General features: G+C 50.3%; 1 protein-coding gene across 1 annotated transcript in view; it reads right to left on the bottom strand.

Annotated features, from left to right (window-relative positions):
• ZC3H3 (zinc finger CCCH-type containing 3) overlaps nucleotides 1–25,687 on the bottom strand; it is a 192,567-nt gene that overhangs the window by 32,880 nt on the left and 134,000 nt on the right. The window contains exons 6-9 of the mRNA XM_064441978.1: nucleotides 13,994–14,078; nucleotides 11,203–11,358; nucleotides 8,573–8,642; nucleotides 2,985–3,116 (exon numbers count right to left, since the gene is read on the bottom strand). Coding sequence (XP_064298048.1) covers nucleotides 2,985–3,116; nucleotides 8,573–8,642; nucleotides 11,203–11,358; nucleotides 13,994–14,078 — 443 coding nt within the window. The remainder of the gene's footprint in view (nucleotides 1–2,984; nucleotides 3,117–8,572; nucleotides 8,643–11,202; nucleotides 11,359–13,993; nucleotides 14,079–25,687) is intronic.

Raw genomic sequence — 25,687 nt, 5'->3', positions numbered from 1 at the left:
TACTAATAGAATAAATATTCTAAATATCTCTTTTATATTTTCATTTAAATTGGAATATTTTAAAAATAATTGTAGGGACCCTGCCTGCGTGGCTAGCGCTGTGCTGGAGGGAGGCGGCAGGACGCCTGTGTTTTCCTTCAGAGGAAATGTTTATCCTGCACGCGGTCCCCTCCACGCGCTGCCACGAAAAGTAATTAGGCCCAGACTAATTTATTAGTGTTTCCCTCCACTCCTGCTGATGTCCTGCTTTCCTTAAAGCTCTCACTTTTGGCTTTTCTTTTTTCCCCCTACTTTCCTTTTTGCCTGTTTTTTTTTGCTCCGTGGTGTTCTCTTCGGGAAAGGATGGCTTTGCCTCGCAGAAGGCACCGTGTTTGGGTTCTGGGACAGGCTGGTGGCTTTGCACCACGATGCCACGGTGATGGGCGCTCGGCACCTACGGCTTCAACCACTGGCTTGTACCTCTGCCAGCGAGAGGTAGAGGAACGGAGGAAAGGAGGAGGAAAGCCCGTTGGGGCTCCATAGAGCAGCACGTGGATCCAAGCATCTGACTGCTCATCCCAGCAACTTCCCTGGTGAAAAGCAGATGAAATCACGAGGGAGTTAGAAATCTCCAGGAGCAGCAAGTCTGAGCAAAACTGTGCTTAGGCAGACACTTATTCAAGCATTATCTATTAAATGCAATAAAATAATATCGTTCCACAGACCCGCTGGGGCATATTTGGGATGGTGCCCTGCAAGCTGGCACACTCAAGGCAAACAAAATGATTGTTTCATTAGCGGCTCGTTTTTTTCAGCCAAAGAGGCGATTTAAAGCAGTGCTTGCAAAGTTCCTGTTGTGTTTTCAACGTGGCACCTGGAGCCTCCACCTCGAGGAGGCTGCTTTCACTGTCACCTCCTGTTTGCTTGCTGTCGTCTCGTGGAAGCGGTTGAACCAAGGCAGGACATTGAGGTGATGTTTTCTTCCATATCAAATGGGCCCTAGAGGCGACTAGCAAACTCCCCAGAGGGAAGCAGACCGAGAGAAGAGGATGGCTCCCATCCTCCAGGTGGGTTCACAGAAATGGGCCAACGTTGCACAGCAAATCATAGAATCATAGGATGGTTTGGGTTGGAAGGAACCTTTCCAGGTCATCCAGTCCAATCCCCCTGAAATGAGCAGGGACATCTTCAGCTAGATCAGGTCGCTCAGAGCCCCGTCCAACCTGACCTGGGATGTTCCCAGGGATGGGGCATTGACCACCTCTCAGGACAACCTGGGCCACTGTCTCACAACCCTCAGCATAAAATATTTCTTCCTTAGATCTAGTCTGAATCTACCCTCTTTCAGTTTAAAACCATTAACCCTTGTCCTGTCACTGCTGGCCCTGCTAAAAAGTCTGTCCCCGTCTTTATCAGCCCCCTTTAAGTACTAAGAGGCCGCAATAAGGTCTCCCCGCAGCCTTCTCTTCCCCAGGCTGAGCAACCCCAACTCTCCCAGCCTCTCTCCCCACCAGAGGGGTTCCAGCCCTCGCACCATTTCCGTGTCCCTCCTCCGGACTCGCTCCAACAGGTCCGTGTCTGTGCTGTGCTGGGGACCCCAGAGCTGGACGCAGGGCTGCGGGGGGGTCTCACCAGAGCGGAGCAGAGGGGGACAATCCCCTCCTTCACCCTGCTGGCCACAGTGGTCAAAGCATTGGCAAGGTCCAAGGATGAGTAGAAATCCCATCACATAACCCACCCCAGAAAAGCCTTGTAGCTCTCAACTACATCAGAAAAGTATCATCTCAGTAAACCTCAGAGTCCACCTTTGCTTTATTCAAACCTGGTGGCAAACGGACTGGCTGCCCTTTCAGAACTACAGCTGCTCGGGGACTCTGATGTAACAGCATCGCTGCTCTCGCAAGGTTGAGATGGCAGCTGGCGAAACCAAATGAAGGTGGCCCGTATCTTGTTCACTGGACCCCAAAAAACCCCATATGCTCTACTAACGGAAGAGAAGTCCACACTAAGAGGCAAAAATATTATTAAATTAATGGAAAACAGCAAAGAGGTGTCAGATAGGACTGTCACTGTGATTCCCAGGGGAACACCAGTACAGCCAACCCTTCCCCTTAGCCACGAAGCAGCGTAGCTCCGCGCCACCGAGGAATAGAGCTCGCTGCCTCCTGCTTCTCCCAACACTTACAAAGAAGCAGGAAGCCACGAGGTGTCAGATAAACCTCAAAATTTCATTTCTTTGCATGTAACAGCCCTAAAATTCCTTTGGAAACCAGCAAGTGGGAGCTGGCTGTCGGCCCCACTCCAGGAAAGCTGCTCTCCCTCGAGCTCTGTGTGTTACGTAGGGTGCCGTAAGCTCACGGACAAGGTTGCAAGTCTACCCACAGTGCACATAAAGTCCGTGTAGGACTTCACTGCATTGATCTAAATCAAGAGGGCTCCCAGGACCTGGAGGTGGGCTCCACAAAGCCCACGGGGACATCACTGGGCACAGCTTGAGGCTCAGTTGCTGCGGGGTGGGTGAGGAAGGGTGGCCTTGGTGCTAAGACGGAGCCACAAGACCTAAGGGTCAGGTTTTAATCCGTCACGGAGCCAGTGTGCAAAATAAGCGTTAGTGTCTGTGGTTTCTTCTACGTAAAACGGACTCATAATCCTTTTCCTTTGCTTCTCATCTATTTAACTGACCAATTTTCAGGGCAAATGCTATCGGCTCGAGCACCTGACTCCGGTAACGTGGACACCACAGGGAAGCTCTTCCCAGGAAACACCAGCACAATATTTGCGAGCTGCAGCCTTTGTTTCCTTTTTTTTTCCTGCCTGTAAGGCAACCAAGCCACTTTGCCCACAGGACTTTGGAAAGGCACAGGACTGCTGTACATCACATCCAGGTGTTCAGCAGCTTCCAGCTCTATGACTCCCTTCGGTGCCGTAGCTCGCGCAAAGAACAGCTTGTGGCTTCGGCAAAGGCGCATCTGTCCCGGGACCCCGAAAGCTGGTCCCCTTTTTACCTTTTCTCCCATGGGGCAATAGCCTTTGAGGAAATCCTGGCATACTTCGGCCTTCCTGGACACGTAGACGTGGCTGTATGGGCAGTTGCTGTTGCTGCAGATCCCCTTCAAGAAGTAGGAGCACACCGGCATCTGCAAGGGCAGAGGATGAGAAACCCATTAGCGCTCCCCCCCGACTTGTGATTAGGAACCGTTCCAACACCCAGAACTGAAATAAAACCATGACATGTGTAAAATAAATATACGCCTTTTGCCAGCCACCAGTCCTGGAGGTATTTTTAGCCCTTCTATGGGTCTCCTGCAACACAGCTCCCTGACATTACCTGGTCCTGGTGTATAGATGCGCTGGGGGTGAAAACGCTTGCCTTTAGCATCCTTCAGGATGCTGGAGAGAGGGTGGAAAGCATGAAACTGCCACCAGAAAGAAAACTGCCTCTGTAGGGCACGGGGAAGTGATGGGGGAATTGTAACAAACTCTGCTATCACGGGGGCTTTGCTGGAACAGCGCACATGGCAGGTTCATCTTCTGCTAATGCTCCCAACTAACCTTGAAGAGGAGAGAAGGGGTGGCTGCTCCCCAGGCTCCTCGCTCACAAAAGGCACTGAGTGCATCGAAGACCAAGAACACCGTTCCCGAGGGGCAATGCAGCGGCTGTGATGGAAACAGTGGCGCAGGGCTCATGCTCAGCCCGGCTGCCCTCTCCTATGGGGGGTTCTGGCCATTGCAAGCACCAAAACAGCATTGTGGGGGTGCCCCCCCTATTTGGCTCTTCTGTGGGTATGGAGGTGGCTGGAGGATGCACAGCATGTGGTTAGGTAAAGGCTCCAGAAGGTGGGTGCTGGCAAGGGGGAAAACAAGCGCTTCCTCCTTCACAAGCATTTTTTTGGGGGGGGGCTGCGTCATGCCAAGGCATCAGCCTGGTACCCCTCAAGCGCTGCAAGCGATGTGATGATGCCTGTCCCTGTGGGCTGGAGGAGGGATGCTCCAGGAGGGAGGGAAAGGAGGAGGAGAGCCCGGGCTCCTGCCGCAAGCAGTCGAGGAGAGTGGTCGGATACAGGGAGCAGAGCCCCGCTCCCGCGCTCGCCGCTCCCGAGCTTTAGCAGCGCGACAACCGAGGGGGAAAAGCGAACGAGCAAGGATCCTCGTCGTCCTCAAACCACACACTTCACCTTCTGCCAGCTGTTATAATTAAAAACAAATTACCAGCCTGCTGCGATATTTCAGCATCCTTAACTCACCGGCTACCGCAGGCAACTTCCCGACCCGACTACGCAGCTGCCGACGGGAACGTGCGCTTCCTGAAGCCACCACGACGATCCGGCTCCTCCTGCTCAGTCCCTTGCTGCTCGCCTACACGTCAAATTCCCTTACTGCTCGGCACGGTATCGATCCCTCTGTTCACCGGTAGCACCTCAGTCCCGCCGGTTCGAGCGTCCCCAAACTAATATTTACAATTCTGCAATAACCACAGCCGAGGCTATCCGGAAAAATCCCTGAAGGGCACATTACAGTTTTAACTAAACTGGCTCACTTGAGGCAAAGACAGGAATAGAGAGGAGGGGGAAGGAGAGAAGAAAGAAAACAAAGGGTGCTTCAAAAGAGAAGAGTTTCTTTTTAATTGTCTTTTAACTGCAGACATTAACATAAAGGACAGGACTCTGGGGCTATCTTTTTTGGTGGTGGTGGTGTGACCGTAAATGATTCCCTTAATGTAGTTTTTGATATAGAGCCCAAATTAGCTCTAATAAAAATGGATAATAAAAGCAGCTCTTCTACAAAAATAAACTCCTCCTAGCTGTCAAGCCTGAGCCATTATCAAGAGGAAGCAGCACTCTCATTTCAATTAACCTTGTTTGCACCCCACTACGTCCACACAAATAACAATAACATTAATTCAAGGCACTGGTGCGGTGCGTCCGTATTAGACAGCTTTGACTATGTACACGCTTTGGAGCCAGCAGCTAATGAACCCGAAACTCAACGTGAATTTCCAAATTGCTCACAACAGAGTTTTGAAGCTCTATTAGGGAGAAAAATGCTGATTCTTTTCGAGTTCCTCAAGGGGAAAAGCTGTTGTAGCAGCAGCGGGCGGTTGCCCGAGCCCTAGCCCCTCGCTAACCTTCACTCAGAAACCCATTCATTCAGATTTACCGGTTTCTCTCAATCACCGGGATGCGCCGGTGGCTCTGCCCCGTCGCGAAGAAATTCCCTGCGCATCGCTTCGATGGATGCTCCTCGGCTGAGGGTTCTGCCCTGCATCCCCCGCGGAGCAAAATTCCCCAACCGCCAGCTTTCCTTCTCCTCCAGGCTCCTTTTCCCATTGCTAGAGGGGCAGTTTGGGTTTTGAAAGCATCTGCAAAGCATCGTGCCCACCTGGAGCAGCCCTCCGCCCCAGAGAGCATCCTCTCCTTGGAGCAAAGGTTTTCTGGCTTAGGATGGGGAAAAGCTCCCCACGGAACCCATGCAGCTTCCCCATAGAAAACAGAGGGATTGTCCCTAATTTTCAGTGGGGAAACTGAGGCACGGGATCGCCCCAAGGTTGAGCAAGAGTTTTGTCCTCAAACTAACAGCTAAGCCCCTCCCCAAGCCCTTGGTTCTTCACCTCCTGGACTGGGTACGGGGCTCCATCCTAGTGACAGAGGCAAGACCAAAAAACCCCACGAGCCAGGGGAATCCGCTGCCTTCCTCTGCCGAGAGACTTCACCTGCCTTTCTCCGCCGCTGAAAAATGAGGCTAACGCCACCTTTGCTAGTAATCACCGGGGTTAACAGGGAGCTACGGGAGTTGAAAAGCAAAGTCGCCTCTCGCTTTGGGTAGCAGCATCCCCGCAGCTATAAATCACCCTGAAACAGGATTGAACTCCGCAAAGGAGGTTGTTTCTCTTCCAGCCCGCATTGACGACAAGGTGGTGAGTGGAGACCTCTGAACCGCCCCTGGGGTGCCTAATCCTGCAAAAAATAATCCTCCTTCCCCACGGAGCGCGACGTGCGTGGCCAGAAACACGTGCTCTGAAAGCATTTGTTTCTAAGGCACGTAAGAGAGCCGGCACCTGCCTGCTTCGTTTGCGGGCTTGTTAATTTAATGACTCGGCTTGGGTTTAGATGATGCTTTGGTAGCGGTGAACTGCTGAGGGCAAAGGCGAGATGGGCAGAGGCCACCCACACTCCGTGGGACCCTTTCCCAGGGATTCTGTCCCCAGAATGCCATCGGCAAACCAGCTCTTTTGCAAGAGACCTCAGCATGGCCATTCCTTTTTAATTCAGTTATATTACCATGATGACATTATAGTTATTCTTCCCCAATTCCTAAGTGATGAGGGTGCTGCTAAGGGGCGAAGGTTGAGTTTTCTATGCCACGCTGCAGCCATTGTTCTCCATCTATCCACCCGAAAGGGAGCCCAGAAGCCAAAAACTTGAGGTCCTCCTTGAGGCACCAAGATACAACGGTCTTTCTGGAGGGGAAACTGAGGCCATATCTCCACCAGCAAATTAAACATGCCGCGGAATATTCCCAGGTATCGAGACCAGCTGGCACAAACCCATCCACATCCAGCCATCGCATCCTTTGGTGGACGTGGCTGCAGCCAAACCGACCACAACGGCTCCTTGGCCATCTCCATCTCCCAAGCCTCACCCAGGTTTTTGCCCTGGGACCAAACCCAAGCTCCAGCACCTGCTGAAATCCATTTAACTTGCTGATACAGGTGTAAGCCAACGGTGCCGGGCAGTCTGCACGGGTATCAGTCCTTTGGCTCAGAGGCACAGGTTACATGATGATGCTAGCACTTGCACATCACTCACTTAGGTGAAAAGAAGCCGCTGGCCCCGTGTCCACTCCAAATCTGTATTAATTATAACAATTTTGGATAACCAACAAGCAGTCCCTTTGCAAAACTTCCTTCTTTCTTGGCTTCTTTATTTCTGAAGTCTAACTATACGTTATAGGAAGAAAAAAAAACAACCCCAAACCAGCCCTTTTTCCTTCTATCAATTCTCATCCCCATCCCTCCTTTGACATGCCAGGAGTCAGAGAGTACAGCTGTCCCCAGTCTATCTTCTCTATTTTATATACTCGTGATTAAGTGACTCTGAAGAGAGATACATGTAAAAAACATATGGTGCTTCGTGCCTCGTTCAGAGCGACTCTGCTCACCGTCAGGATAACTTATGAGCTCCCTACTGACAACGAACGTGCCTTAGGCAAACGGAGGGAAAGGGAGAGAGGAAAACTGCGTGCCCAAAGGCAAATAATGTTGGAGAAGGTCCTGTCCCAGGTTCTGATGAGACCCGACGTCCCAGGGGTTAAATCCTTTACAGGTCAGTAATTGCACCGTAATTACCTACATGATGCTGTGGCGGGGGAACGGAGGATAGGGATGCTTGAAGGGACTGGGGAGAAGAAGGTGCTGTAAGGACAATTCACAGGGCACGGGATAAATAATCAAAGCTTGAGTAATTAAAAGCAGCACTTCCAGATCCAGCATGGCTCAGGCGAGCTCCCATCCCCGCCGTGCCCCAGGCACAGCTGTGAAAGCTTTGACAAAGCTGCTTTCGGCGAATGACGCGACAGAAATACAGCCAAGGGGGGCTGCGGACTCACTGGGCAACATGATGAAGGGCTGAGCCTTAGGGGCTTCTCCAGGGAAACCAGTCCTCATTCACATCCCGCTTTCTGGCTTCTCCATCCCAACAGCGGGGCCTTGACACCAGAGCCAATCACAGACCACAGCGACACCGTTCTGGCTGGTGTTTCAATACCTCAGTGGGATTAACCTTACTGTTGTTTGGGTGATCCTTTGTCTGTAGCAGAGAAATGACCCTCCAAATCCATCCGACAAAGCTGAAATGTAAATATGTGCTTGAGGCACATCCCAGCGAAGGACCCACAGCTACACTTAACCTTCAGCACCGACTTCACTTCGGCTTCAACACTCGAGGTCTCCAAAGCTACGTCTGACCAGAGCTCCTAGCCACCGAATGGAGGTTAATCTGCTAAATCGTCAACTGATAATCACCTAAAGAAAACCTAATTATTTTTCCACCTCGCTCTGTGTAATAAAACTGCAGAGCCCCAAATACATCAAGAAGGTTGAAAACGATGATGAACTCAACAGCCATTCTGCCAGCTGGTTCCACTGCCTGTTTTTTAAAGAAAGGTTAATTTATACCTCCAAGCTCTTGTATGTTAAAGCATCATCCTCCTCCAACTCCAGCATAGGGTGATTTAGAGGGAAGGGTTGCCTTATGAAGGTAGCTGAGGGTTAGATGCACACAAATGTTACGCCCATGCTCTTTCTCTCCGATCTCTGGTATTTAAGCACTCCTTAACCCAATGCACGTTACCCAACACAGCCCCAGGTGCTCTGGTTTCCAATCTGCTGCTTAATGCATTCATCTACCGATTCACCACACCGGTTGAAGAGGCACACTCTGCTCTCACAATCCCATCATGAGCCTGAACAGCTTGGCAAGCAAACTACAAAGGAACTCTGTGGGAAGCACTCAATGAGGTAGGCTTTCGTACAACCGTCAGCGTAGGTCCGCGCGCTCGTAGAGCAGCACCGTGCTCATTGGGAAGCCATACAGACCTTGTCTTTGGACACCTTGTGGGAAAATGAACAGGTTCCATCCGTCTTCTTGCACGTGCCACGGAGAAACCTATAGATACACAACAAGGAGAGGGTTGAGCACGAGGTGGGTCACAAAACTTGCAGGTGTAAAACACTGAACGTCTGCCTTGCCCCACTGCCACGTTTGTCCTGAGGTTGGGAATACACATGACTGCTGCCAAACTCGCTGTTAAATCCCATTTCACACCCTACATCAGTAACGCTCTTTCCTCTTAGAAGAGCAGCTGATGCTTCCTGATGGATTTTGCTCTTTCAACGAATTTGGCTGCTGATTAGTAGGCAGAGCAAGACCTGTACCAGGAGGTTCAGAGATGATGCTCCCAGAAGGAGAAAGGTCCTTCCTAGAGCCCTGATTACACCAGATGCTGTATGAAGCACCAGGAAGACCTCTGGGTGTGAGCGGCCAACAACCAGGAGGAGCAGAGACAGACACACAACCGAATCCAACATCCCAAAGCACGCGAGGACGTTTGGACTCAGAAGTTCTCCTACGAGCTACCAGTGTGACAGCAGACTAATAAAAGACACGTGTTATCATGGGAAGAGCACTGATCTGAACCCCCCAAAAGCAGACTCCAGGGGTATGTGTTCTGAGCTGTACAACCTTGCAGGGAGGTTCTGGAGCACAGAATACGCCCCAGCTTTACTTATAAAATCTGGGTAAATTTAGAGCTGAGCATGGAGGGGTTCATTAAAAATAAACTCAAATTCAGATTGGTTTGAACAAAGTATGAATGGGGACATATAGATGTGAGAGCCAGGTGGTTGGTGGCAACTAGGTTTATTGTGATCACAGCATAGCTACGAGCAGCTTCTTAAAACATCCAGAAAATAGGCACCCTAAAACAATAGCAGACGGAGAAAACTAAGAGACGACAACAGAAAGCTAAAGAATGGGATTGGAGCTACAAGGCACCAGTTAAGGAGACACAAGACCGGGAGTAAATCAGTGTTGTCCTAAAGTATGCAAAGAGCACAGCCCCAAGCGAGACGTGGTCACCAACAGAAGAAGAACCAAGGATTCAAAGCAAGGACTCAGTAGCTGGCATCCCTTGTCCTCTGTTGTCACCAGAAGTAATCCCAAGGAGACACCTTGGGCTCATCTGCCTCGGTGCTCATGAAGATGTGTAATGGGAGAATGAGTGAGAGCGAGTGCAATCAGTAAAAAATAAATCACCTTTCCCTCCTATATGGTCTCCCATCAAGCTTTGTGCAACCTCCAAATGATTTCTAGCAAAGCAGCAATTTTAGGGAGAAATTACTCAAGGAGTTCATCAGTGGAGTTGGCTTTTCTACACTTTTAAAACGACTAATAATATAGTTTAATCAACTGTTGGGCAGGTATAATGAGCTGGCAACATGAATCAGTTCTCCTGTAATAAATTATCAAGTCTCGGAGCTGCGTGGCGTCACAGGCTGAAGGATTCAAACCTGTTGCACGGATCCGAGTGGATCTGAGAAATGCTGCTAGAAGGAATCACCCGCTGTGTGGTCAGGGCAGGCTCTCAAGTCACACAGCCCAGATCTGCACCACTCCGATATCTGCACCAGGTATTACCCAGGACCCACAAAATTATTCAGGACAGATGATCTCTTCGGGGACTGGTTAAATGTTTTAGCCTCTAAATTCCACCCAGCAAACCCTGATGGCACCTTCAACCTGAAAGCAGTAAGTAAACGACTACTGACTATTATTGTGAGTATATTTAAGAAATGTTGATTTGATCTTATTACTAATTTTTCAAACACTGTTCTGATTTTTTAAATTCTTTTAGAGCTTCTGCACTACGATATGGAAGGTTATTTATGAAACGTAAAGGTCCTGGTGATGGTATCTACCTCCAAATTGTGAAATAAATATTTCACAGCCTGCGCAGAACAACCAAAATGTGTGTATTTAACTTGGAGGCTGGTTGCACGACGCTTTATTAGCATTAATAGGTGTAAAATGCTGTGTAAAATTAGAAAAACAGTACCAGAAGAGATTAAACAGGCCATGATTCTCCAGTCTGAGAAGTTTGCACAGAGAAGGGAGGACTATATAGTTATAAATGGTACCTAGAAGGTGATCGGGGAATGATTACTCCATCCTTCTCATGAACCACAAGTGAGGAGGCGCCCAGTGCGATGAGTGAGCAGCCAGGTGAGGAAGCACTTTTCACATAGTCCATAATTCAGCTGCACAACCCATTGCCGTAAACACCACGGGTTAAAGAAAAGACTAAATAAATTCCCCCCAGAAACAGAACTGCTGACTATTACATGATGATGGTTTGGTGGCAACCTCTGGCAGTTGAAAACCAAACACTACCGGGCTGCAGGGCTTCGCTGCCAGAAGCTGAGAGGTCCCAGCCAGGAGAAAGAGCAATTCTCTCTCTGCCTCATCTTGTCCTCCTCCTGTAGGTACCTGTCAGCCCAACAACGCTGGGCAGATCCTGGACCTGACCCAGAACAGCTGCTCTCATGGTCTTACGTCTCCATATTGGGTTGTTTCCCTGGGGAATATCACATGAGCAAGCACCAAAGCCAACCAATGGCCCTGTCTACTGCGATGGGCCAAAGCATGCAGTTGCTGTGTCCATCCATACCTGGTGCAGACGGCCACCTTCTCTGGATCATGGATGTAGGGGCAGCTCTCCCCACGATTACACTTGCCGAAGCGGTTGTAGTACATACAGTATTCCTTCTTCTTTTTCTTCTGCTTGGCTTGACGAATGATGGCCAAACTTCGCTGAACAGCACGGCTAAACGGAGAAACACAGACAGGGTGAGGTAACATCTCCAACTTCAACGCAACAATGATGTAGAGGAGACAGGTCAACAGCACCTGAAATCACAGAGGAGCCCAAATTTCACTTGGATGAGATATTCACGAAGTTCATGTGAGCCACAGCTCTTAGGCCTTTTTTATTTTTGGCCAACTTCACCCTGAATCTTTAAAAATCTGCAAGATGAGGCCAATCTCCCTGGAAACATCTGCATTTGGTACACAACAACCCCACGCAGAAGGACAGGTTGTGGCCAACTGCCTAGAAAGCACCTCTGCAGAAGACCTGGGACCCTGGGGAACAACAAGGCAGCCCGGAGTCAGCCAGGTGCCTTTGCAGTGACGACACCAACCGCATCCTGGGCTCTATGAGCAGGAATGCAGCTGGGAGGATCAGGGAGGGCATCTAATCCCCTCTCTTTGGCACCTGAAAGACCACAGCTGGGTGCTGGGTCCAGTCTGGGGCTCCCAGTACAAAGCAGACAGTGATGGATGGCAGTGCACCCAGTGCAGGCCACCCAACTGGTTGGGGCTGGAGCACAGGCCATCTGAGCACAGGCCATGGGCTGATCTGATCAGCAAGAAGAAGACCAAGGGGGATCTTATTGCCCTTTGTGACTTCTTAATGGGATGGTCTAGAGAAGGTGGAACCAGACCTTCTCAGGGAGATATGCTGGAAGGACAAGAGGCCCTCTGGGGCAGGAGGAAGGACAGAGCTCTCCAGAGATCCCTTCCCAATTCCATGACCGTGATTCTTTCCTATGATTTTATGAGTATGGAGAGACCATCTTGCAGTTTTGGGGAACATGATGAGGCAGAAAACATCCTCTCCCACGCTGGGCTCGTGCACCACAGGATGCAAACGCTGAACAACTTAGAGGGCTCTTCAGCATGCGCCCGTGCCAGCTGGGCCACTGCACCCCCCAGGGCTATTCAAGTCTTCAAGCGGGCACCTGCTTATGGGCCTCAGTGAGGGCCTACGTGACAGCCACAGGAACACAAGGGAACACCAAATATCAGAAAGACTGGCTATTAATTGCTTGGTACCACTAGAAGTTACTTAAGGATATCGAAAGTTGCTTAGCACATGTTTTCCATAAGCTTCCAGCTGAAGAGACAATCACCCCAGCAGCTACAGAGATATACGGGACCAGGAGGAAGAGGGGAAGTGTTGAGATCTGGGTGGATGCAACACCTCAGAGGGCACATTTGATCTCTCCGAGCAGACAATTAGATGGTGCAGCATGGTCAACTCAAGTTTTGCAGAGGACACAGTGCTCTGGATGGGCCAAAGCTAGCCGCTTGCCCTAGGTACCTTGGGTAGTTGTATGCATTGCTTCCTTAGAGACTAAGGATAAATATTTTTATATAAGACTATTTTAAGAGACGTAAAATATATATTATATGATGTTTATGTATTTCCATAGTCTTGGTCCTCCTGCTGCAAGAACCACAGGTCTAAGGGTCACAGTAGCGTTGACCACAATAAATAGGCGCTCAAGGAAATTATTTCAGGGAGGAATGCACATTTTAACCTCTAGAATCATTGGTTGCCTGCAGCTTTTGAGTTAAAATGCAATGAGAAAAAGACAACTTCATACAGCCAAAATGCTGAAAACAAAAGCCCCATTTCAGCATCAGAAATGCCACCACCGTTTCCATCACGAATGGCTCGGGGGTGGGGGCGACACCAAGCCCCACCACAAATTGGTTCGTGGTACCTGAGGTGCTTCCAAGGCTAATGTAAGGCAAGCCTTCAGAAAAAGAATATTTCTTTGCTGAAATCATGATATTGAATAGAGGCTCTTCCATAGTCAACACCTCGGCTACTTGTGATACCTGGCCAGGTCGCCAGCACGTTGACCTGCAGAGAAAGCATTTGCGAGCTGGACTCTAGCACCAGTTAACTGCGATGGCACATTTAATTAGTTGATATTAGTGGTAAGATATGACAAAACATACTTAGAATCTGGCATTCTGTCTGTATACAGACATCTGGAACAGGCATACTTCGGGAATAAATTTTAGTCTGCTACAATTAAGAGGGACTTGTCTGCAAATGCTCATACTTAAGGACACAATGATATGCGGCACATCTGTAGCGCAAAAAAAAATATAAAATATAAGGCAAGGAGAAAGCCAGCAGGGCATTGAACACCGGCAACGTGCCGTCATTCTCCCACATATGGTGTTCTCCAGTTGCCACCAGTGGCTGGTTCCCAGTTTGTGGGTGGGAGAGCGAAGTAGGAAAACCAGCAGATTTTCTGGGTTAAATTGGGATGGAGTTTTGAGTGAGGGGAAAAAACCCAAAATACCCCTTGAGAATAATATGGTTGCTTTAAAAAGGGACTTTCCGAGCAGTAGTTGGCGTTCTTTGCTTGCAGAAAGGTGTTGCTAAATGCTAATAACCTTTCAAACCCTTTCCAAGCAGAAACTGTGGCTGAGCTTAAAAGCACCTCATAGCAGAGGCTGGGGGAAAAGTAGCGGCCGGAGCTTCACTGAATAAACAGCTGGTTAAATAGCTGCGTCTCGAGCTGCTGACACCCTCCTGAGCATAAATCACACGCGGCATCCGGAGGGGAAGCACACCGTTTCTCCCCGCAAGTACAGACCTGGCAATGTATCGGCTCGTAGCTGATCTGTTCAGGCAGCCGGATGGAGAGGAGCCAGGGCTGGGCGCACAATGCAACCTCGAGGCTGGAAACAGAGAAAAAAACATAATTTGCTCAGAATCATACAGCTTTGCAGGAATTCACATGGCCCTCAGTATCTTAGGTCCAAAAAAACGGTGCGAGGGCTGGAACCCCTCTGGTGGGGAGAGAGGCTGAGAGAGTTGGGGTTGCTCAGCCTGGAGACGAGAAGGCTGTGGGGAGACCTTATTGCAGCCTCTTAGTACTTAAAGGGGGCTGATTAGAAAGATGGAGAGAGTATTTTTAATGAGGCCTGCAGCAATAGGACCTGGGGTTAATGGTTTTAAACTAAAGGTGGGTAGGGCTAGACTGAAGATGAGGAAGAAATGTTTTACGTTGAGGGTGGTGAGACACTGTCCCAGGTTGCCCCGAGAGGTGGTCGATGCCCCATCCCTGGCAACATCCCAGGCCAGGTTGGACGGGGCTCTGAGCGACCTGATCTAGCTGAAGATGTCCCTGCTCACTGCAGGGGGGTTGGATTAGATGACCTTGAAAGTTCCCTTCCAACCCAAACCATTTGATGATTCTATGATCTTATTGCTTAACCCAAAGCATGTGGCTCCCAGAGCCCAGATGGATGAAGCTGCTCTTTACGGATTTCCATGTCACCGGCACCTCCGGAGCGGCCATGGCAAAAGGGCTCCTTGTCAGCTCTAAACACAGAGGGGACCTTTCCCCTCAGCACCCAAACGTGCCAAAAAATCCCCTCTGGATAACTCACACGCTTGCGTTATGAGTCCAGCAAATTTCCACGCTTGGCTTGGCTGCTCCCTGCCGCCGGCCGGGGAAGCCCAGCGCCTGCCTCCGATACATGCACCCACATAATTAAATTGTCCTTGACTGGCGTAGGAAAGAATGAATTGAAAATAAAGGCTGTATCTCAGCTTTCCAGGTGGTACGAGAGCAGCTCAGTCACTCACCTGCCAGCCCGGGCGTGTTGGGGAGTGAGCGAGTGGAATTTGATAGCGCGGCACCGCGCTCTCCCCGCGCGCGAGCTGTCACTCGGGCTGCCGGCATCGGCGAAGCCCCATCTGTTCCCTCTGCAAATAGAAGCGGTTGGCGCAGGCGCGATGCTGGCACGGGCGGCACATGCCTGTCGATCAGAAGCATCGAGCAAGCTCTGTGCAACTCACCGCCGAGCGCGTTCGAGCTTGCCGCAAGCGCGTCAAGTATCAACTGGGCATTTGAGCCACCGCTGAGGGGTTTTATACTTATTATTTTTTTGTTTCCCCCTCGTCACAGAGCTTCCGGGCTGTAGGAGCATCTTTTCAACTAGTTTTCAGTGCTAAAATAAATGCCTATCAACTCTGGATCGCTCTGAAGATGCCGTGGGGCATCTCTTAGCGAGGACATGGGTTAAGAGGCCAGCACGCTCGAGCCAGGTTGACCTCCCAGCTGATGCAGGGAGAAAGACCCAAATTAAAGTCCGACCATTAGGGTAGGGATAGAGCATCCCTCAGCCCTCCGCAATTATGTTTAATGCTCCTTAAAGCAAGCTCAGCAGGACGGGCTATACCAGGAGCCGGCTCCCCAGGGCAGCAGACAATCTCTCTAAATATTTAATACCCAGGCGTAAAAGCGGACTCTTGGGGATGAATGCGTTCCCGTGCTTGTGTGCCATCCTTTTAGTTAAAGCAGCCTGACAACAACAGCTTGGCCAGAAAGGAGGAATCACTAAAGAAATAAATAGATAAGTAAATAAATAAAGGGTGCAACAGCCTCACGTCACTGGTTTTTAATTTATATATGGCAATAATACATCCACGGCATGATGTTTGGGGGTTATTTTGCCCAGCTTTTATCTTCTGGCAAGAAGTTATGCTGTTATACGTGGACAGGCAACGCGCATCTCTCGTTGCAGGCTCTTGCTGTGAAATAACTCACAGCCCAGAGGCAGTTTAACCACCCGAGGGCTGGTCCCATCCACGGCAAAATCCGGGTGAGATGCCATCCATCCAGCATGCCAAGCAGGTCTGGCAAAGCATCAGACCGTGCAGCTGGCAAAGAAACCCTTCATCCACGCTCTTCTCACTGCCTAATTATTCATCCTGAGTGCAAATCATCTCTCAACTATTAGAAAATCACCTAAATATTTACCCAGGAGGAGACAGCCCCACGCTGAGCAACGCTGCTGGTTAAGAAGCTCCGTAATTACGCCTTTTGCCGTTGATTGGGATTTACGGAGGAAACTCCAGCTCCGGCACGATGGTATTTTTAAAAGCCTTTGCATCGTGCAAAAAGCAAGTTGAAATACAAGCAAAGCTCTGCAAGCATCGAAGCAGCAGGGAAGAGATGTAAGAGAGAGAGTTTGATATCTCAGACCTTTAAGGAGGTCCAAGGAGCCCAAGTTTTGATTTTTAGAGTGGTTACGGATTCGGGATGCGCAGTTAGAGCCGCTAGCAAGAGATCTGCATTAATAAATACAAAGTGTCTGATATTTTGCAGGCATAGGAGATTCAGGGTGTATCTGTATTATTAAAGTCACTCACGTGGTGTGAAACTGGGGGCTGAGCAAAAGACACCAAGAGCACTGGCTAAGGGTTAAACTAATAAATTAGGAGCTGAAATTTGCTGCAGTCTGGGCGAAATTAAACAAAAACCCAAAATGATGCCCCCAGGGCTTGACTCTGATCTCTGGGAATCTCGTTCGTGTCCAGACATAAGACACTTTGATTTTGCAGGACAGATGCCGGTCCCAAATCTGCCCCATTTTGTTTCTCCAGCTGCACTGCAACTGGGGAGAGCCTCAGCGTCGGGACCAGGATCAGGAGAGCAAGTCACACATCCCGTATGAACGTTTTCCTCCGTATCACAAAAAAATCTCTCGCTGCAGAGATTTAAATAAGTGGCACGGCAAGTTCCTCCCGTGTGCGCGCTCAAAGGCAGCGGGAACAACGGGGAGAGAAAAAAAAGGATGGCAAAAAAAAAAAGCTGCTGGGGAGAGCATCAAGAAGTGCACATTAAGGGCTTTTTAACTGATTACACACAGCACAGCAGCGTCAGGCTTGATATTTTATACCCCGCATAAGGGACAGGTGTTTTTCTCCCTCTGCTTTTCTTCTTTTTTTTTTTCCCTTTTTCTTAATGATTTAGTCAGTTTGAAGCGCATCATCTGTAAGGAAATACACGGCCCGTGCAAACGGGGTTGTTTCTCTTAATGCATCATCCCAACCTGACACCGGCTGCTCCGGCGGCTCTCGGTGTTATCAAGCGCGAGCGTCGAGAAGTGATTGTTGTACCTAACCCAGCCGTGAGACTCGACGCGTCTCTCCGGAGGGAGCGGGAGCTGTCATGTTCATTAAATGCATGATTACAGCTATGATTAATAGCGGGGGCTACAGCCTAACTCCTTTTTTTTTTTTTTTTTTAAATCCCTGCTTCTCTAAAGGAATCCACAGCTGAGCGGTCCCGCGGTGTTTTCCGCAGCGTTCACCTCCCGCTCAAAATTCCAGCTTTTGATGGAAAAGGAGAAAGAGGCACAATTTTCCCTGTCGAAGGCTCCGCGACCACAAAACCCGCTTAAAACAAGAGGGTCGGATGCTGCGCCCCTCCACCAATACCCATACATTAATTAGGACCTTTTTTTTTTTTCCTTCCATAACCCCGAAAAGCTCAGGGCTTCAGGGTTCCCTCACCTGCTACCTCGCCCTTCTCCTCCAGGGAAAGGTTGGCAGAGATTTGCCTCAGCAGCCCAGAAACTGCACACGGGAGCAACGGTCAGCGCTTTCCAGGATGCCAGCACGGGGAGCGGGATGCTTCCCTCCAGCTCCAACACCCCTGCTCAGCTCCCCCTTCGCCCAAGGGCTTGCGATGCAACAAATGCACTCCGAAAAAGACACCTGAAGTTTTCTTTTGCGTTAAAAATCAGCTGCAAATATTGCACGGAGGGAGAGTGGTTAATTATTACCTGCTTAATTATTTAGGAAGGAGTTCATTGCTCCTACGGCACAGCTCAAGGACCAGGACCTTATCAGGTGGAAAGCTCTGTTTGTACATCTGATCTAGTGATTTCTTTTTTATACGGTGGGAAGACTGTAGAAAACAGAAATAGCCTAAAAAAAAGGGAGCAGTTGCAGAGCCAGGGTGTGCCGGCGCCAAGGGATGCGCAAGAGGGTGAGGGCACCGTTAGGGTGACGGCCTGCGCCCACCTTGCAGGTCACCCTCCTTGGAGACAGGGGAAACCACAGGGCCCGTTGCCGCCCATCTGCTTTAACTGCCCCAAATCAAGGCTAATTTATGGAAATCTCACACAGGGAGGGAAACAATCAGGGCTTTGCCCAAGCGACCGCGGCCCGACAGACGATCGGCTCCACCATCCGATGCCCCGACTCGGGGGTGACTGTAACGGGGTCATCCCAGCTTCCCGTTACTTTTTGCTCATTCAAGGGAGGGGGTTTTGTCATTAACCGCGCTCGCTTCTGCTCAGCCTGTTTCACGCATGACCTTGGTATCAAGGCAAAGGTTTCCTTGAACCACACCAGCTCCTTTAATAAGTCCCATTATAACCCCGCTTCGCCCGCCGCGGCGCAGGCAGCCTACTTCAGAAACAGCCGAGCGATTCATTTTGCGAGGCTCTCCTTCGTTTTATTGCTGAACAAAAAGTTTTGAGGCTGGCACTCGGGGAAATTTATTTCTTTAATTATTATTCATTTAAGTGGGTTCCACTGTTTCAGATGATCAGCACTAGCAGCTGCTGGAGGTAATTTATTTTACTCACCGGACAGCAGAAGCCCTCACTCTCCAGAAGGTAACAGCAAAACAAGGGATGAGCTGCCACTACACGAGCACAGCTTTTCACACTTTCCTGCCTGGTTGCACCCCAGCTCCTAACAGGGATGTGCACATCCCTGGGTCAGGCGGTCACGGGTGTTTTATTAGTGAAGCAACCTTCAATTAATGAAGCACGCTCCGGGTTCGATGTCGTTGTACAAGCAGATGCTTGCAAGGAGCCTGGAGCGGCTGCTGCGGAGCATCGAGCTCTGCAAGCAGTGCTGGACCTAGCGGTGCTCCTCGAGGAGACCAGACCCCTGCCCACCAGCTCCTGCAATGCCAGAGTCAAGGGACTGACCGCAAAAGGGATTGAGCAATCCCCAAGACAAGGGATTGAACCCAAAGAAGTCAAGAGATTGAGCAATTCCAAAGACAAGGGATTAATCTTGAAGGGGCCAAGGGACTGAGCGATGCCAAAGGTACGGGACTGAGTTTGAAGAGACCAAAGGATTGAGCTCAAAAGGGGTAAGGGATAGAGCAATCCCAAAGCCAAGGGGTTGAGCGTGAAGGGACGGAGGGATCAAGCAATCCAAAAGCCATGGGGTTGAGCGTGGAAGGGCCAAGGGATCAAGCAATCCCAAAACCAAGGGATTAAACTCAAAAGGGGTAAGGGACTGAGTAATCCCAAAGCCACTGGACTGAGTGTGAAGGGGCCAAGGGATCGAGCAATCCCAAAGCCAAGGGGTTGAGTTTGAAGGGGACAAGGGACTGAGCAATCCCAAAATGAAGGAGTTCGGCTCGAAGGGGCTGAGCACAAGTGGGCCCCAGCACAAGCAGCATCAAACCAGCTGAAACCTGAGGAAAACAACACTCCAGTTTTCGCTGTTCTCACACCCTGGTGCATTGGGTTGGCCTCTCTTCCATACCCCTCCACCACTTGGTCCCAACACATTCAAGATGTTTTGCAGACAGAAGGCAGGAAAGTTGAGGCCACGACGGGCAAACAAGCTGCTGCAGCTTGGGATGCTCCCACACAGCAGATAAGCTGCTCTAACAGCCATGAACCACGAGAAAGGGCAAAACCCGGCACGCTGGGGCAAATTCCTCTTTGAACACCTGCCTTAAAAGTGCCACCAAACAGAGGTGGCAGAGGACGGGTGGTGGAAATGTTCCAGTTTTAAATCCTCCCCTTGGTTTTTTAAAAAGCCAAGCAGCTCAGAGGAGAGAGCATCATTCACGCGAGCCTTCGACCGGCCCAACGGTGGTGCTGAGCACTTTATCTTCCTTGCAAATGCAGAAAGTGCCTTTCTGCAGCGCTCAGCACTTCTAAAATTAGTTGGTAAACAAGGAGCCGAGAGCTCACTTTCTTCCAGCGCGTGGCTCCCTGCGCCGTGGTTATCACCCCCTTCCTTTCGTCGAGCGTGGAGTTCTCCCACCGCATCTGAAATGGTGCTTGTGAGCATCAGTCATCCACCTTCAGCAGGATGCAGCAGAGGAGCTCCCATCTCCAGTCTGCCCAGCTGCACACTAAGAGGCCGTGGCAGCAGGGTGGGGAAACTGAGGCAGGAGGGGATGTTACGCAGCAGGATGGAGGGAGGGAGCGTATCTAGATGCGGGGAAAGACTCTGGATGGTTGAACTCGACCACGCGTTTAGAAATAATTTGGAGTCAGAGCCATAGCCATGCCACCATCAAGCTGTATTGGGAGGCACATGGCAGCAGCTCGGGAGAACTTAAAGCTCGTCTTAAACCTCCACCTTTGAGAGCTCAGCAATCATGAGAGAATATGGGTATCTCCAAGGCTACTGGGTCCTACAGTTGCAGAGAAAAACTTGAAAACCACCAATAAATCACGCTGTTCAAGGGGCTGGCTGCCCCTCCATGAGCATCCCTCCAGCAGGCAAAGCCCAGCCACACCAGCATCCCCAAAGCCATCAGCTTTTCGTTACACAGGGGCTCCCGCGCGCTTCCCAGGAGGTGAAACCTCATCCGAGGAAGCCGTGCAGGTGAGGGTTTGCCCATGGGAAGCAGCCTGGACTCTGGCAAAACACCACCGGAGCGAGCCCCAGCTCACAGCGTGCAATACCTCTCACTGCGGTAGCGACGGCTCGTGCCGAGATTGGGGTCAGGGCTACTTTCTGGACAATGTCAAACCTTAATTTGGTTTCTGCTGCTTTCAATCTCATACAGGGTCAGGTTTAGTTTTTTTTTTCATTTTCCTTTTCAAATTTCTTTGTGAAATGCTATGTTGCAGGGACCTTTTGCTTCTTTCCCCAATTTCATGGAAATTCCTCAAGTGTCTGAATAACATCTTAGCAGCTGTAGAAAGAAATGAAGGAGAGCTTCGTTGTGAGTGGAGAAACCCAATTATTATGCTTGCTTAATTAATCGCAATGTATTGAATGCCTTCCACACCATCCAGCTGCCTATTTTCCAATACTTCTGTAAAGTAAAAAATAGATCTTTCACAGAATCACAGAATGGTGGGGGTTGGAAGGGACCTCTGGAGATCATCCCGTCCCACCCCCTGCTTGAGCAGGCACCCCCAGAGCAGGGGCACAGGGCCGCGTCCAGGCGGGGGGTGAATGTCCCCAGGGAAGGGACCCCACAGCCTCTCTGGGCAGCCTGTGCCACTGCTCTGGCACCCGCACAGGGAAGGGGTTTGTCCTCATGTTCAGGGGGAACTTCCCGTGTTCCAGCTTGTGCCCGTGGCCCCTTGGCCTGGCGTTGGGCACCACTGAAAAGAGCCCGGCCCCATCTTCCTGACACCCGCCCTTCAGATATTTATATGCATTGATGAGATCCCCCCTCAGCCTTCTCTTCTCCAGGCTGAACAAACCCACGTCTCTCAGCCTTTCCTCATAAGAGGGGTGCTCCAGTCCCCCCATCATCTTGGTACCTCTCCGATGGACTTGCTCAAGCAGTTCCCTGGCCTTCTTGAATTTGTGGGGCCCAAAACTGGACACAGCACTCCAGATGTGGCCTCACTAGGGCAGAGTACAGGGGGAGGATAACCTCCCTCGCCCTGCTGGCCACACTCCTTTATATGCAGCCTAGGACACCGCTGGCCTTCTTGGCCACAAGGGCACAGTGCTGGATCATGACCAACATGTCCACCAGCACTGCCAGGTCCTTCTCAGCAGAGCCACTTTCCAATAGTTCAGCCCCCAGCCTGTGCTGGTGCGGGGGGTTGTTCCTCCCCAGGGGCAGGACCCTACACTTGCTCTTGTTGAATTCCCTGAGGTTCCCCTGGGCCCAGCTCTCCAGCCTGTCCAGGTCTCGCTGGATGCCAGCACAGCCTTCTGGTGCATCACCCACCCCTCCCAGCTCGGTATCGTCAGCCGACTTGCTGAGGTTATGCTCTGTCCCATCATCCAGGTCATTGATGAATACGTTGAACAGGACTGGCCCCAGCACAGACCCCTGGGGAACACCGCTAGTGACAGGCCTCCATCCAGACTGTCCTGTTGATCTTTGCAGAAATACTAGTTACTGCCAACATCATCCCAGGGGTAAAGGGCTTTTCCATGTCTGATACCACATCTTCGTCCTGCATGGGGTTGAGGAGCGGGTGTCCGAGCCCTGAGTTTGCAGCTAGATGTTTTCTTCTGAGCCTCTTCCATGAGTTACGGTACATCTGAGCTCAGCAGCTGGCTTGGAAAGCAAAAAATCTTTTTATTTTTACAGTTCATCTGTAGCGTTCAGGAGAAAAGCACAGAACTTGCAGCGAGCCCTCTGGGAGCAGAGCCACACGTGTGATGAGAGCACAGTTCTCAGCAGCTGCACAGACCTCTGTGATGCCCAAAACCACCAATCTCTCCAGGCAGCTTCTGCTGATAACACCTTCAGAAACTCCTGCTGCGTTTGCAGTGATGCTTTCCATGTCCCCAAGCCGTGTCCCCCATACCGTGTCACCAGTAATGAAGTGGGTTGCAGATGAGTTGAAGCAACACCCCTACTCTCCTCCTTGCTCCAGGAGACGGGTGAGTTGTTTTATCGCCCCTGGTAGCCCCAGAATTGACCCCGATACAGCACAGGGCTGCAGGAGGTGCATCCTCAGAACCAAAGTTGAACTCCTCCTGAGCACCAAACAAAAAATTTCTTCACTGACGGAGTGGTCAGGCCCTGGCACAGGTTGCCCAGAGAGGTGGGGGAGTCACCATCCCTGGGGGCATTTAAAAGACTTGTAGACGTGGCACTTCAGAGCATGGTTGAGGAGACACGGTGGTGTTGGGTTGGCGGTTGGACTTGATGATCCTAGAGGTCTTTTCCAACCTTAATGATTCTACAATTCTATGGCTGCCCATCCTGTTTGCCCGCCAGGGACGGCACGACGGCACTGACGGATCAGCCGCGGCAACCAGCATCGCATTTCTTATTGTAGTCAGGCCACAAAGAGACAAAATACCAACCCGATAAATTCAGGCAAACAGCAGAATTATAACTCACTGTAAGTAAACTCCGAGCTATTAAACTGTCAGGAATGTTTCCCGTCTCTCCGCTACCCCCAACGCATCGCGTCTGGCACTGGAAGGGAAAGGAAAAGCTGGTTTTTTTGTCTTTTAAATAAACTTTGTCAAGTGTTGAAAACACAGAGCGTTGAGTAAACGTGTGAAGGCTCGCACCCGAGGAGCGCACACAAATCTTCCGCCCTGCCAGCCCCAGTTATCGTAAAGCAAGAGACGTCGGCATCTGTTGAATCCATCCTTGCGAAGCAGGATGAATTATGGTGAGAGCTGAAAGATGACATGAAAATACTGACACACACCAGTTACTAGGGCTTTACGGTTACAAACCCCATGTGCTGCGTGGCAGGGGAAGGAGACTACAGCAAAATAAGGAATAGCTTGAAAAATAAGTAGATGGGTTTGTATTTTATAGAAAATAACCCTGGAAGGGACCTTCTGCCCCAAACCATGACTAATTAAAGCTAGATGAGACCTCACTAAAAGACGTTGTACCAGTGGGGAAGGAAATATGGGGGGGGGGAATCATCCTCTGTGCCTCATCACCCCCGATAAAGCCACGATGGGGAGCAGCTCCCTCCCCACTGCCAGCCAGCGGGTCTGATCTGCTGACCCCGAGACAACTGCACACCTCTGTGAAAGCCTCATTATTTTAAAACCGAGATCAAAAAGGGGGACAAGTATTTGCGGAACCCTAGTGCTCGCTGGTGCGTGCTCACCCCGTGCCTTTTACTGAACCTTTGCTTTTTAAAGCTGCTTTAGGTCACCTCTGAGAACTAAATCCCTTGAAAATCATTGCTGTTTCCTTCCCCACGCCCAAAATCTCTCCCCTCAGCAAAACCCCAAAATCAAGGCCGATACCTGAATTTGCGAAAATCCTCCCATCCAGCCTTTGGCTCAATCCCTCTCCTAGAAACTGCACTCTGGGCTGGCATTTCTCCGCTTGGTCCCAGCCCGGTGGTGGATATTCACGGACAGGTTGAATCCATCAACCTCTGCTGAGTTGCCTATGCATGACATTGCTGTTTCCCCATGGCCAGACAAATTTAGAGACTTTCTTGCACTTAGAAAAATGGAAAAAAAAATATAAATAGTCTGGGACAAGCATTTTAAATATGGCATCTGCAAGATCTGGGCTTGGGAAAAGCTACCTCGGAAACGCTGGTGCTCCGAGCAGCAGCAGAAATAGCGATTTAAGCCCAGTGGTGGACAGTCAAGTCCTCCCACCTTCTCCCAGTACATAAACTGAAGCCACCAATGCATCAACTAGAAATTAGGCAGCACCTTGATTCAAGTCCACCTCCTTGCTGCAAGACAGGACCTACTCCACGTGTGTCCTCCTCAAACAGAATTTCATGTAACCTGTTCTTTAAAAGAATCCCAATAATGGAGATTTCAGAGTCAAACCAGGCAACTTCCTGCAGCACTTCATAATCCTCATCCTTCGAAAGCTCTCCATGTACCCTTCCTGCAACAGTTTCAGCCTCATGGTTTTTGGCTGCTCTACCTGGCCATGGAGAAGACATCCTTCATTTCTTTGGCAGCTCTTCATGAACCTGGGGACCCGCAGCCCGTCTGTCTCCTCCTCTGCAGATTGCACAGACCCAGGTCCTCCACTTTTCCAGTCCTTCCAGTCATCACTTGTCCCCTGGACCCTTCCCAGTGATCCAACTCTGTTCTGAAACCTGGCCCCAAAACCGGACCTGCTCCATCTAACATCTTCCCTGACCACATCTTGGGAGTTTCACCCCTTTTCTTGCACTCCAGCAAGATGTTTGCTGCCTTCAGTGACAGCTTCAACACCCAGGGGTGGTGCTTATGGCAGAACAACCATCCAGCTGGTTTTGTGCAGCTGATTACTCTGATTCAGACACTTCGGAAAATCCCGTTGCCGTTAGCAAAGCTCTTGAAAAAAATACAACATCACTGACACCAGGATTTGCTTGGTCTACGGACCCCTCGTCTCTCTTTATGGTCTTTTTTAACATGCTTCCGAAGGCTGATCCTTGCCCATCCTCCTCCAGACACAGCACCAAAGCCAAGGATTTAACAGCTTGCAGGTAGAATCGCAGACTTCAAAACAAGCCATATGGACGCCCGCTCACAACTGTGCACGTACCTATTTGCAGAGCCAGCAGCCAGGAGGACGTTGCAGGCAAGTCAGCCACTGAAAAATCTGTCCTGAGCAGAGCTGAGTTGCAAAAACACCAGCAAACCATCCCCAAACTGCTGCTGAGCATCATTTTAATGCTCTCAGAAGAGAGATTACCTGAAAGCGATGCTCCATTGGCTCCGCGCCCCTTCGGCCACCGCAACATCCTCATCCTTGCTGTCATCTACAGGCGTCTTCATTTCCCATCCCCGGGTGCCCAGGCAGCTCATCTGTGGTTTAAGCTAAATCTCTACCCTCCTCCCCGCCAGCGAGGATGTGCAGTAAGGA

Source organism: Phalacrocorax carbo, chromosome 2 (assembly GCF_963921805.1).
Source record: "Phalacrocorax carbo chromosome 2, bPhaCar2.1, whole genome shotgun sequence".
In the NCBI taxonomy this organism is placed as follows: Eukaryota; Metazoa; Chordata; class Aves; order Suliformes; family Phalacrocoracidae; genus Phalacrocorax; species Phalacrocorax carbo.
The sequence above is the reverse complement of the archived record's forward strand: the minus strand, read 5'-3'. Positions and strand labels throughout refer to the sequence as shown.